Below are 14,023 nucleotides of genomic sequence, written 5' to 3'. Positions count from 1 at the left end.
ATCTGCCATGGAACATTAACTATCTGATATGGAACATTAACTATCTGCCATGGAACATTAACTATCTGATATGGAACATTAACTATCTGATATGGAACATTAACTATCTGATATGGAACATTAACTATCTGGAACATTAACTATCTGATATGGAACATTAACTATCTGCCATGGAACATTAACTATCTGGAACATTAACTATCTGGAACATTAACTATCTGATATGGAACATTAACTATCTGATATGGAACATTAACTATCTGCCATGAAACATTAACTATCTGCCATGGAACATTAACTATCTGCCATGGAACATTAACTATCTGATATGGAACATTAACTATCTGCCATGGAACATTAACTATCTGCCATGGAACATTAACTATCTGCCATGGAACATTAACTATCTGATATGGAACATTAACTATCTGCCATGGAACATTAACTATCTGCCATGGAACATTAACTATCTGATATGGAACATTAACTATCTGATATGGAACATTAACTATATGGAACATTAACTATCTGCCATGGAACATTAACTATCTGATATGGAACATTAACTATCTGATATGGAACATTAACTATCTGCCATGGAACATTAACTATCTGCCATGGAACATTAACTATCTGATATGGAACATTAACTATCTGGAACATTAACTATCTGATATGGAACATTAACTATCTGCCATGGAACATTAACTATCTGCCATGGAACATTAACTATCTGATATGGAACATTAACTATCTGATATGGAACATTAACTATCTGATATGGAACATTAACTATATGGAACATTAACTATCTGCCATGGAACATTAACTATATGGAACATTAACTATCTGATATGGAACATTAACTATCTGATATGGAACATTAACTATCTGCCATGGAACATTAACTATCTGCCATGGAACATTAACTATCTGATATGGAACATTAACTATCTGCCATGGAACATTAACTATCTGATATGGAACATTAACTATCTGCCATGGAACATTAACTATCTGGAACATTAACTATCTGATATGGAACATTAACTATCTGCCATGGAACATTAACTATCTGGAACATTAACTATCTGATATGGAACATTAACTATCTGCCATGGAACATTAACTATATGGAACATTAACTATCTGATATGGAACATTAACTATCTGATATGGAACATTAACTATCTGCCATGGAACATTAACTATCTGCCATGGAACATTAACTATCTGATATGGAACATTAACTATCTGATATGGAACATTAACTATATGGAACATTAACTATCTGCATTGGAACATTAACTATCTGATATGGAACATTAACTATCTGATATGGAACATTAACTATCTGCCATGGAACATTAACTATCTGCCATGGAACATTAACTATCTGATATGGAACATTAACTATCTGATATGGAACATTAACTATATGGAACATTAACTATCTGCCATGGAACATTAACTCTCTGATATGGAACATTAACTATCTGCCATGGAACATTAACTATCTGATATGGAACATTAACTATCTGCCATGGAACATTAACTATCTGATATGGAACATTAACTATCTGATATGGAACATTAACTATCTGATATGGAACATTAACCTCTAGCACTTAGCCATCCCGGATCCGGGATCGTGAATACAGCCTCAAGCTCATTACCATAACGCAACGTTAACTATTCATGAAAATCGCAAATGAAATTAAATAAATATGCTAGCTCTCAAGCTTAGCCTTTTGTTAACAACACTGTCATCTCAGATTTTCAAAATATGCTTCTCAACCATAGGAAAACAATCATTTGTGTAACAGTAGCTAGCTAGCGTAGCATTTAGCATTAGCGTTAGCGTTAGCGTTAGCATTCAGCAGGCAACATTTTCACAAAAACCAGAAAAGCATTCAAATAAAATAATTTACCTTTGAAGAACTTCAGATGTTTTCAATGAGGAGACTCTGTTAGATAGCAAATGTTCAGTTTTTCCTGAAAGATTATTTGTTCAGGAGAAATCGCTCCGTTTGGTGCATCACGTTTGGCTACCAAAAAACCCCGAAAATCCAGTCATCAAAACGCCGAACTTTTTTCCAAATTAACTCCATAATATTGACTGAAACATGGCAAACGTTGTTTAGAACCAATCCTCAAGGTGTTTTTCACATATCTCTTTGATGATATATCGTTCGGGGAAGTGTGCTTTCTGTTCTGAATCCCAGGAGAAAATGCCCGCAGCTGAAGATTACGCACCAATTTAGACAAAGGACAACGGGCGGACCCCTGGAAAATGTAGTCTCTTATGGCCAATCTTCCAATGATATGCCTACAAATACGTCACAATGCTGCAGACATCTTGAAGAAACGACAGAAAGGGCAGGCTCGTTCCTGCTGCATTCACAGCCATATAAGGAGACAATGGAAAACAGAGCCTCAGAAATTCTGCTCATTTCCTGCTTGAAGTTTCATCTTGGTTTCGCCTGTAGCATGAGTTCTGTGGCACTCACAGATAATATCTTTGCAGTGTTGGAAACGTCAGACTGTTTTCTTTCCAAAGCTGTCAATTATATGCATAGTCGAGCATCTTTTCGTGACAAAATATTGCGCTTAAAACGGGCACGTTTTTTTTATCCAATATTGAAATAGCGCCCCCATAGACTTAATCTTTATAATGTTGAACTAGGTTTGTCGCTAGGACACCCTCTAATTCCTCTTTCAGAACTAGGTTTGTTGCTAGGACGCCCTATAAATTCCACTTTCAGATCTAGGTTTGTCGCTAGGACACTCTCTAATTCCTCTTTCAGAACTAGGTTTGTTGCTAGGACACCCTCTAATTCCTCTTTCAGAACTAGGTTTGTTGCTAGGACGCCCTCTAAATTCCACTTTCAGATCTAGGTTTGTCGCTAGGACGCCCTCTAAATTCCTCTTTCAGAACTAGGTTTGTTGCTAGGACGCCCTCTAAATTCCTCTTTCAGAACTAGGTTTGTTGCTAGGACGCCCTCTAAATTCCTCTTTCAGAACTAGGTTTGTTGCTAGGACGCCCTCTAAATTCCTCTTTCAGAACTAGGTTTGTTGCTAGGACACCCTCTTAATTCCTCTTTCAGAACTAGGTTTGTTGCTGACATTCTGTGTTTAGCCAATCAGCTAGCAAGCTATTTTGCTGCAGTTAGCTATTTTACCTTGCTGATATCGATCTGACAAGTCCCAAAGTGTACCCTGTTTCTGGTGTATGTATTTAATAATACTTTTGCTACAACATTTTCCGAAATATATTTCAACTTTGTATTCCTTTTTGTTTGGATGTTCTCTCAGGTATAAAGGTGATAAGTTGATCAGCCGTCGTCCAGAGTTCAACAGGATGCGTCTCCATCAGCACTATAACTTAGAGATCAGAGACGTTCACCCTGAGGATGCTGGGAACTACACCGTCCTCCTCAAGAACACCGCGGCCTTGCTGGAGAGGAGAATCACCATCACACTCATCGTCAACGGTAACTATCACCTTTAACCATCACACTCATTGTCAACGGTAACCATCACCACAACCATCACCCTCATCGTCAACGGTAACCATCACCAAAACATCACACTCATCGTCAACGGTAACCATCACCATAACCATCACACTCATCGTCAACGGTAACCATCACCAATAACCATCACACTCATCGTCAACGGTAACCATCACCAACACTCTCAGCGGTGTAGTTGAACACACATTCTCAGCTGTGTAGTTGAACTCACACTCTCAGCGGTGTAGTTGTGTTATTTAATAGTTTTGATGTCTTTACTATTATTCTACAATGTAGAAAAACTGTTGAATGAGAAGGTGTGTCCATACTTTTGACTGGTGCTGTATTTATTTGAAGTCTGATACATTGATTAGAGTCTCCCTCGTCACTCTACCTTCCCCTTCACTCCCCTTCCTCCCCATCATTCTCCCCTCTCCTCGTCACTCTACCTTCCCCTTCATTCCCCTTCCTCCCCACCATTCTCCCCTCTCCTCGTCGCTTTACCCCCCCCCCTCAGTTCCCCCTCAGATCCATGAGAAGGAAATAGCGGCACCATCTAGCCCATATCGCCGTGGAAGCAGCCAGACCCTCACCTGTACAGGGTACGGACGTCCCGCCCCCAACATCACCTGGCAGTGGAGGAGATGGAGCCCCTGTGGCCTCAACAGCACCCACCGCATGTAAGAACACACCTGTATATACAGTACACGCAACCCAGCCTGAAATAATTACACACAACCCAGCCTGAAATAATTACACACAACCCAGCCTGAAATAATTACACACAACCCAGCCTGAGAGAATTACACACAACCCAGCCTGAAATAATTACACACAACCCAGACTGAGAGAATTACACACAACCCAGACTGAGAGAATTACATACAACCCTGTGTGTGTGTGTGTGTGTGTGTGTGTGTGTGTGTGTGTGTGTGTGTGTGTGTGTGTGTGTGTGTGTGTGTGTGTGTGTGAGAGAGAGAGAAAGCAGAGAAAGAGAGAGAGAGAGAAAGCAGAGAAAAAGAGAGAGAGAGAGAGAGAAAGCAGAGAAAAAGAGAGAGAGAGAGAAAGCAGAGAAAAAGAGAGAGAGAGAGAGAAAGCAGAGAAAAAGAGAGAGAGAGAGAGAGGTATTTCTAGGTGTGTGTGTGTGTGTGTGTGTGTGTGTGTGTGTGTGTGTGTGTGTGTGTGTGTGTGTGTGTGTGTGTGTGTGTGTGTGTGTGTGTGTGTGTGTGTGTGTGTGTGAGAGAGAGAGAGAGAGGTATTTCTAGGTGTGTGTGAGGAGAGGAGTGATGTTTGGACTAACAACAGGATGTATGGATGGGAGCATCACACACACACATCCTCTGACCCTGTCACACACACACTAAGCTTTACTTTCTCTCCGCCAACAAGAGGGGTGTGAGCAGTACCCATTGAAATAGAAGTGGTGATAGATAGACATGGTGATAGACGTGGTGATAGATGTGGTGATATATAGACGTGGTGATATATAGACGTGGTGATATATAGATGTGGTGATATATAGACGTGGTGATAGACGTGGTGATATATAGATGTGGTGATATATAGACGTGGTGATATATAGACGTGGTGATATATAGATGTGGTGATATATAGACGTGGTGATAGATAGATATGGTGATAGACGTGGTGATAGACGTGGTGAAAGATAGACATGGTGATATATAGATGTGGTGATAGACGTGGTGATAGACGTGGTGATATATAGAGGTGGTGATAGATAGACGTGGTGATATATAGATGTGGTGATAGACGTGGTGATAGATAGACATGGTGATATATAGATGTGGTGATAGAAGTGGTGATAGATAGACGTGGTGATATATAGATGTGGTGATAGACGTGGTGATATATAGACGTGGTGATAGATAGACGTGGTGATAGATAGACGTGGTGATAGATAGACGTGGTGATAGACATGGTGATAGACGTGGTGATATATAGACGTGGTGATAGATAGACGTGGTGATAGATAGACGTGGTGATATATAGACGTGGTGATAGATAGACGTGGTGATAGATAGACGTGGTGATATATAGACGTGGTGATAGATAGACGTGGTATATATAGATGTGGTGATATATAGACGTGGTGATATATAGACGTGGTGATAGATAGACGTGGTGATAGATAGACGTGGTGATAGACGTGGTGATATATAGACGTGGTATATATACAGTGCCTTGCGAAAGTATTCGGCCCCCTTGAGTTAATACTTTGTAGTGCCACCTTTTGCTGCGATTACAGCTGTAAGTCGCTTGGGGTATGTCTCTATCAGTTTTGCACATCGAGAGACTGACATTTTTTCCCATTCCTCCTTGCAAAACAGCTCGAGCTCAGTGAGGTTGGATGGAGAGCATTTGTGAACAGCAGTTTTCAGTTCTTTCCACAGATTCTTGATTGGATTCAGGTCTGGACTTTGACTTGGCCATTCTAACACCTGGATATGTTTATTTTTGAACCATTCCATTGTAGATTTTGCTTTATGTTTTGGATCATTGTCTTGTTGGAAGACAAATCTCCGTCCCAGTCTCAGGTCTTTTGCAGACTCCATCAGGTTTTCTTCCAGAACGGTCCTGTATTTGGCTCCATCCATCTTCCCATCAATTTTAACCATCTTCCCTGTCCCTGCTGAAGAAAAGCAGGCCCAAACCATGATGCTGCCACCACCATGTTTGACAGTGGGGATGGTGTGTTCAGCTGTGTTGCTTTTACGCCAAACATAACGTTTTGCATTGTTGCCAAAAAGTTCAATTTTGGTTTCATCTGACCAGAGCACCTTCTTCCACATGTTTGGTGTGTCTCCCAGGTGGCTTGTGGCAAACTTTAAACGACACTTTTTATGGATATCTTTAAGAAATGGCTTTCTTCTTGCCATTCTTCCATAAAGGCCAGATTTGTGCAATATACGACTGATTGTTGTCCTATGGACAGAGTCTCCCACCTCAGCTGTAGATCTCTGCAGTTCATCCAGAGTGATCATGGGCCTCTTGGCTGCATCTCTGATCAGTCTTCTCCTTGTATGAGCTGAAAGTTTAGAGGGACGGCCAGGTCTTGGTAGATTTGCAGTGGTCTGATACTCCTTCCATTTCAATATTATCGCTTGCACAGTGCTCCTTGGGATGTTTAAAGCTTGGGAAATCTTTTTGTATCCAAATCCGGCTTTAAACTTCTTCACAACAGTATCTTGGACCTGCCTGGTGTGTTCCTTGTTCTTCATGATGCTCTCTGCGCTTTTAACGGACCTCTGAGACTATCACAGTGCAGGTGCATTTATACGGAGACTTGATTACACACAGGTGGATTGTATTTATCATCATTAGTCATTTAGGTCAACATTGGATCATTCAGAGATCCTCACTGAACTTCTGGAGAGAGTTTGCTGCACTGAAAGTAAAGGGGCTGAATAATTTTGCACGCCCAATTTTTCTGTTTTTGATTTGTTAAAAAAGTTTGAAATATCCAATAAATGTCGTTCCACTTCATGATTGTGTCCCACTTGTTGTTGATTCTTCACAAAAAAATACAGTTTTATATCTTTATGTTTGAAGCCTGAAATGTGGCAAAAGGTCGCAAAGTTCAAGGGGGCCGAATACTTTCGCAATGCACTGTAGATGTGGTGATATATAGACGTGGTGATAGATAGACGTGGTGATAGATAGACGTGGTGATAGATAGACGTGGTGATAGACGTGGTGATATATAGACGTGGTGATAGATAGACGTGGTATATATAGATGTGGTGATATATAGACGTGGTGATATATAGACGTGGTGATAGATAGACGTGGTGATAGATAGACGTGGTGATATATAGATGTGGTGATAGATCAATCAACCCTAAAAGTATTGCACTATCTAGGGAAATAGGGTGCCACCCCTGGTCTAAAGTAGTGTACCATATAGGGAATAGGGTGCCACCCCTGGTCTAAAGTAGTGCACTATATAGGGAATAGGGTGCCACCCCTGGTCTAAAGTAGTGCACTATATAGGGAATAGGGTGCCACCCCTGGTCTAAAGTAGTGTACTATATAGGGAATAGGGTGCCACCCCTGGTCTAAAGTAGTGTACTATATAGGGAATAGGGTGCCACCCCTGGTCTAAAGTAGTGTACTATATAGGGAATAGGGTGCCACCCCTGGTCTAAAGTAGTGTACTATATAGGGAATAGGGTGCCACCCCTGGTCTAAAGTAGTGTACTATATAGGGATTAGGGTGCCAGCCCTGGTCTAAAGTAGTGTACTATATAGGGGATAGGGTGCCACCCCTGGTCTAAAGTAGTGTACTATATAGGGGATAGGGTGCCACCCCTGGTCTAAAGTAGTGTACTATATAGGGAATAGGGTGCCACCCCTGGTCTAAAGTAGTGTACTATATAGGGAATAGGGTGCCAGCCCTGGTCTAAAGTAGTGTACTATATAGGGAATAGGGTGCCTACGGGCCGTGGTGAAAGACTATGTGGTTGTGTTTTGTGTTTTGTAGGAGTCGGAGGGATCGTAAAGGGCGTAGCGACAGCGTCTCAGACTGTCAGAACTGGCAAGACCTGGACTCACAGAACACCGTTAATAAAATAGAAAACATCGAGACGTCAGTCGAAGTGGTGGACGGGAGGCAGAAGGTTGGTTCTCACTCCCTAAACAAAAGTTTACACCATTTAACAATACTACAAATGTTATCTGAATGTTATCTGAACGTTATCTGAACGTTATCTGAACGTTATCTGAATGTTATATGAACGTTATCTTTATGTTATCCAAATGTTGAATCATGACCATGTTATTAAATTATTGTAGGCTATCATCTTGGCCATGTTCTGTTATAATCTCCACCCGGCACAGCCAGAAGAGGACTGGCCACTCCACATAGCCTGGTTCCTCTCTAGGTTTATAATCTCCACCCGGCACAGCCAGAAGAGTACTGGCCACCCCTCATAGCCTGGTTCCTCTCTAGGTTTCTTCCTAGGTTTTGGCCTTTCTATGTAGTTTTTCCTAGCCACCGTGCTTCTACACCTGCATTGCTTGCTGTTTGGGGTTGTAGGCTGGGTTTCTGTACAGCACTTTGAGATATCAGCTGATGTAAGAAGGGCTTTATAAATACATTTGATTTGATATCATTTTGATCAAGTTTACAATTAGGATTTTAGTAAGTAATAGATTTATTTAGGTTACTTGCAGTTTTAAACTGAATTGTACACCAATTTACAATCATAGATTTAGTAAAGCTTTAGTATCTCAGAGATAGAACAGGAAGGTAGTTCCTCAGTTGGCAGAACGACTCTTCATATAAGTGTTCCCTAACCCTGAACTGGACCGTTTCACCTAGTGTCCCCTAACCCTGAACTGGACCGTTTCCACCTAGTGTCCCCTAACCCTGAACTGGACCGTTTCACCTAGTGTCCCCTAACCCTGAACTGGACCGTTTCACCTAGTGTCCCCTAACCCTGAACTGGACCGTTTCACCTAGTGTCCCCTAACCCTGAACTGGACCGTTTCCACCTAGTGTCCCCTAACCCTGAACTGGACCGTTTCCACCTAGTGTCCCCTAACCCTGAACTGGACCGTTTCCACCTAGTGTCCCCTAACCCTGAACTGGACCGTTTTCACCTAGTGTCCCCTAACCCTGAACTGGACCGTTTCCACCTAGTGTCCCCTAACCCTGAACTGGACCGTTTCCACCTAGTGTCCCCTAACCCTGAACTGGACCGTTTCCACCTAGTGTCCCCTAACCCTGAACTGGACCGTTTCACCTAGTGTCCCCTAACCCTGAACTGGACCGTTTCCACCTAGTGTCCCCTAACCCTGAACTGGACCGTTTCACCTAGTGTCCCCTAACCCTGAACTGGACCGTTTCCACCTAGTGTCCCCTAACCCTGAACTGGACCGTTTCCACCTAGTGTCCCCTAACCCTGAACTGGACCGTTTCACCTAGTGTCCCCTAACCCTGAACTGGACCGTTTCCACCTAGTGTCCCCTAACCCTGAACTGGACCGTTTCCACCTAGTGTCCCCTAACCCTGAACTGGACCGTTTCCACCTAGTGTCCCCTAACCCTGAACTGGACCGTTTCCACCTAGTGTCCCCTAACCCTGAACTGGACCGTTTCCACCTAGTGTCCCCTAACCCTGAACTGGACCGTTTCCACCTAGTGTCCCCTAACCCTGAACTGGACCGTTTCCACCTAGTGTCCCCTAACCCTGAACTGGACCGTTTCCACCTAGTGTCCCCTAACCCTGAACTGGACCGTTTCCACCTAGTGTCCCCTAACCCTGAACTGGACCGTTTCCACCTAGTGTCCCCTAACCCTGAACTGGACCGTTTCACCTAGTGTCCCCTAACCCTGAACTGGACCGTTTCACCTAGTGTCCCCTAACCCTGAACTGGACCGTTTCCACCTAGTGTCCCCTAACCCTGAACTGGACCGTTTCACCTAGTGTCCCCTAACCCTGAACTGGACCGTTTCCACCTAGTGTCCCCTAACCCTGAACTGGACCGTTTCCACCTAGTGTCCCCTAACCCTGAACTGGACCGTTTCCACCTAGTGTCCCCTAACCCTGAACTGGACCGTTTCCACCTAGTGTCCCCTAACCCTGAACTGGACCGTTTCCACCTAGTGTCCCCTAACCCTGAACTGGACCGTTTCCACCTAGTGTCCCCTAACCCTGAACTGGACCGTTTCCCTACCTAGTGTCCCCTAACCCTGAACTGGACCGTTTCCACCTAGTGTCCCCTAACCCTGAACTGGACCGTTTCCACCTAGTGTCCCCTAACCCTGAACTGGACCGTTTCCACCTAGTGTCCCCTAACCCTGAACTGGACCGTTTCCACCTAGTGTCCCCTAACCCTGAACTGGACCGTTTCCACCTAGTGTCCCCTAACCCTGAACTGGACCGTTTCCACCTAGTGTCCCCTAACCCTGAACTGGACCGTTTCCACCTAGTGTCCCCTAACCCTGAACTGGACCGTTTCCACCTAGTGTCCCCTAACCCTGAACTGGACCGTTTCACCTAGTGTCCCCTAACCCTGAACTGGACCGTTTCCACCTAGTGTCCCCTAACCCTGAACTGGACCGTTTCCACCTAGTGTCCCCTAACCCTGAACTGGACCGTTTCCACCTAGTGTCCCCTAACCCTGAACTGGACCGTTTCCACCTAGTGTCCCCTAACCCTGAACTGGACCGTTTCCACCTAGTGTCCCCTAACCCTGAACTGGACCGTTTCCACCTAGTGTCCCCTAACCCTGAACTGGACCGTTTCCACCTAGTGTCCCCTAACCCTGAACTGGACCGTTTCCCTAGTGTCCCCTAGAACTGGACCGTTTCCACCTAGTGTCCCCTAACCCTGAACTGGACCGTTTCCACCTAGTGTCCCCTAACCCTGAACTGGACCGTTTCACCTAGTGTCCCCTAACCCTGAACTGGACCGTTTCCACCTAGTGTCCCCTAACCCTGAACTGGACCGTTTCCACCTAGTGTCCCCTAACCCTGAACTGGACCGTTTCCACCTAGTGTCCCCTAACCCTGAACTGGACCGTTTCCACCTAGTGTCCCCTAACCCTGAACTGGACCGTTTCCACCTAGTGTCCCCTAACCCTGAACTGGACCGTTTCCACCTAGTGTCCCCTAACCCTGAACTGGACCGTTTCCACCTAGTGTCCCCTAACCCTGAACTGGACCGTTTCCACCTAGTGTCCCCTAACCCTGAACTGGACCGTTTCACCTAGTGTCCCCTAACCCTGAACTGGACCGTTTCCACCTAGTGTCCCCTAACCCTGAACTGGACCGTTTCCACCTAGTGTCCCCTAACCCTGAACTGGACCGTTTCCCTACCTAACCCTGAACTGGACCGTTTCCACCTAGTGTCCCCTAACCCTGAACTGGACCGTTTCCACCTAGTGTCCCCTAACCCTGAACTGGACCGTTTCCACCTAGTGTCCCCTAACCCTGAACTGGACCGTTTCCACCTAGTGTCCCCTAACCCTGAACTGGACCGTTTCCACCTAGTGTCCCCTAACCCTGAACTGGACCGTTTCCACCTAGTGTCCCCTAACCCTGAACTGGACCGTTTCCACCTAGTGTCCCCTAACCCTGAACTGGACCGTTTCCACCTAGTGTCCCCTAACCCTGAACTGGACCGTTTCCACCTAGTGTCCCCTAACCCTGAACTGGACCGTTTCCACCTAGTGTCCCCTAACCCTGAACTGGACCGTTTCCACCTAGTGTCCCCTAACCCTGAACTGGACCGTTTCCACCTAGTGTCCCCTAACCCTGAACTGGACCGTTTCACCTAGTGTCCCCTAACCCTGAACTGGACCGTTTCCACCTAGTGTCCCCTAACCCTGAACTGGACCGTTTCCACCTAGTGTCCCCTAACCCTGAACTGGACCGTTTCCCTGAACTGGACCGTTTCACCTAGTGTCCCCTAACCCTGTGTCCCCCCCTAACCCTGAACTGGACCGTTTCCACCTAGTGTCCCCTAACCCTGAACTGGACCGTTTCCACCTAGTGTCCCCTAACCCTGAACTGGACCGTTTCCACCTAGTGTCCCCTAACCCTGAACTGGACCGTTTCCACCTAGTGTCCCCTAACCCTGAACTGGACCGTTTCACCTAGTGTCCCCTAACCCTGAACTGGACCGTTTCCACCTAGTGTCCCCTAACCCTGAACTGGACCGTTTCCACCTAGTGTCCCCTAACCCTGAACTGGACCGTTTCCCTAGTGTCCCCTAACCCTGAACTGGACCGTTTCCACCTAGTGTCCCCTAACCCTGAACTGGACCGTTTCCACCTAGTGTCCCCTAACCCTGAACTGGACCGTTTCCACCTAGTGTCCCCTAACCCTGAACTGGACCGTTTCCACCTAGTGTCCCCTAACCCTGAACTGGACCGTTTCCACCTAGTGTCCCCTAACCCTGAACTGGACCGTTTCCACCTAGTGTCCCCTAACCCTGAACTGGACCGTTTCCACCTAGTGTCCCCTAACCCTGAACTGGACCGTTTCCACCTAGTGTCCCCTAACCCTGAACTGGACCGTTTCCACCTAGTGTCCCCTAACCCTGAACTGGACCGTTTCCACCTAGTGTCCCCTAACCCTGAACTGGACCGTTTCACCTAGTGTCCCCTAACCCTGAACTGGACCGTTTCCACCTAGTGTCCCCTAACCCTGAACTGGACCGTTTCCACCTAGTGTCCCCTAACCCTGAACTGGACCGTTTCCACCTAGTGTCCCCTAACCCTGAACTGGACCGTTTCCACCTAGTGTCCCCTAACCCTGAACTGGACCGTTTCACCTAGTGTCCCCTAACCCTGAACTGGACCGTTTCCACCTAGTGTCCCCTAACCCTGAACTGGACCGTTTCCACCTAGTGTCCCCTAACCCTGAACTGGACCGTTTCCACCTAGTGTCCCCTAACCCTGAACTGGACCGTTTCCACCTAGTGTCCCCTAACCCTGAACTGGACCGTTTCCACCTAGTGTCCCCTAACCCTGAACTGGACCGTTTCACCTAGTGTCCCCTAACCCTGAACTGGACCGTTTCCACCTAGTGTCCCCTAACCCTGAACTGGACCGTTTCCACCTAGTGTCCCCTAACCCTGAACTGGACCGTTTCCACCTAGTGTCCCCTAACCCTGAACTGGACCGTTTCCACCTAGTGTCCCCTAACCCTGAACTGGACCGTTTCCACCTAGTGTCCCCTAACCCTGAACTGGACCGTTTCCACCTAGTGTCCCCTAACCCTGAACTGGACCGTTTCCACCTAGTGTCCCCTAACCCTGAACTGGACCGTTTCCACCTAGTGTCCCCTAACCCTGAACTGGACCGTTTCCACCTAGTGTCCCCTAACCCTGAACTGGACCGTTTCCACCTAGTGTCCCCTAACCCTGAACTGGACCGTTTCCACCTAGTGTCCCCTAACCCTGAACTGGACCGTTTCCACCTAGTGTCCCCTAACCCTGAACTGGACCGTTTCCCTACCTAGTGTCCCCTAACCCTGAACTGGACCGTTTCACCTAGTGTCCCCTAACCCTGAACTGGACCGTTTCCACCTAGTGTCCCCTAACCCTGAACTGGACCGTTTCCACCTAGTGTCCCCTAACCCTGAACTGGACCGTTTCCACCTAGTGTCCCCTAACCCTGAACTGGACCGTTTCCACCTAGTGTCCCCTAACCCTGAACTGGACCGTTTCACCTAGTGTCCCCTAACCCTGAACTGGACCGTTTCCACCTAGTGTCCCCTAACCCTGAACTGGACCGTTTCCACCTAGTGTCCCCTAACCCTGAACTGGACCGTTTCCACCTAGTGTCCCCTAACCCTGAACTGGACCGTTTTCACCTAGTGTCCCCTAACCCTGAACTGGACCGTTTCCACCTAGTGTCCCCTAACCCTGAACTGGACCGTTTCCACCTAGTGTCCCCTAACCCTGAACTGGACCGTTTCCACCTAGTGTCCCCTAACCCTGAACTGGACCGTTTCCACCTAGTGTCCCCTAACCCTGA

At 46.3% G+C, this 14,023-nt stretch overlaps 1 protein-coding gene across 2 annotated transcripts in view; it reads left to right on the top strand.

The window, feature by feature from the left end:
* Positions 1–14,023, top strand: part of LOC139405487 (vascular endothelial growth factor receptor 3-like) — a 267,475-nt gene that overhangs the window by 157,258 nt on the left and 96,194 nt on the right. For both annotated transcript variants that reach the window (XM_071147825.1, XM_071147823.1), the window contains exons 9-11: positions 3,316–3,494; positions 4,033–4,195; positions 8,017–8,152. In XM_071147825.1, the coding sequence (XP_071003926.1) occupies positions 3,316–3,494; positions 4,033–4,195; positions 8,017–8,152 (478 nt within the window). The remainder of the gene's footprint in view (positions 1–3,315; positions 3,495–4,032; positions 4,196–8,016; positions 8,153–14,023) is intronic.

Source organism: Oncorhynchus clarkii, unplaced genomic scaffold (genome assembly GCF_045791955.1).
Source record: "Oncorhynchus clarkii lewisi isolate Uvic-CL-2024 unplaced genomic scaffold, UVic_Ocla_1.0 unplaced_contig_8391_pilon_pilon, whole genome shotgun sequence".
NCBI lineage: Eukaryota > Metazoa > Chordata > Actinopteri > Salmoniformes > Salmonidae > Oncorhynchus > Oncorhynchus clarkii.
Note: the sequence above shows the minus strand (reverse complement) of the source record. Positions and strands in the feature narration are given on the sequence as shown.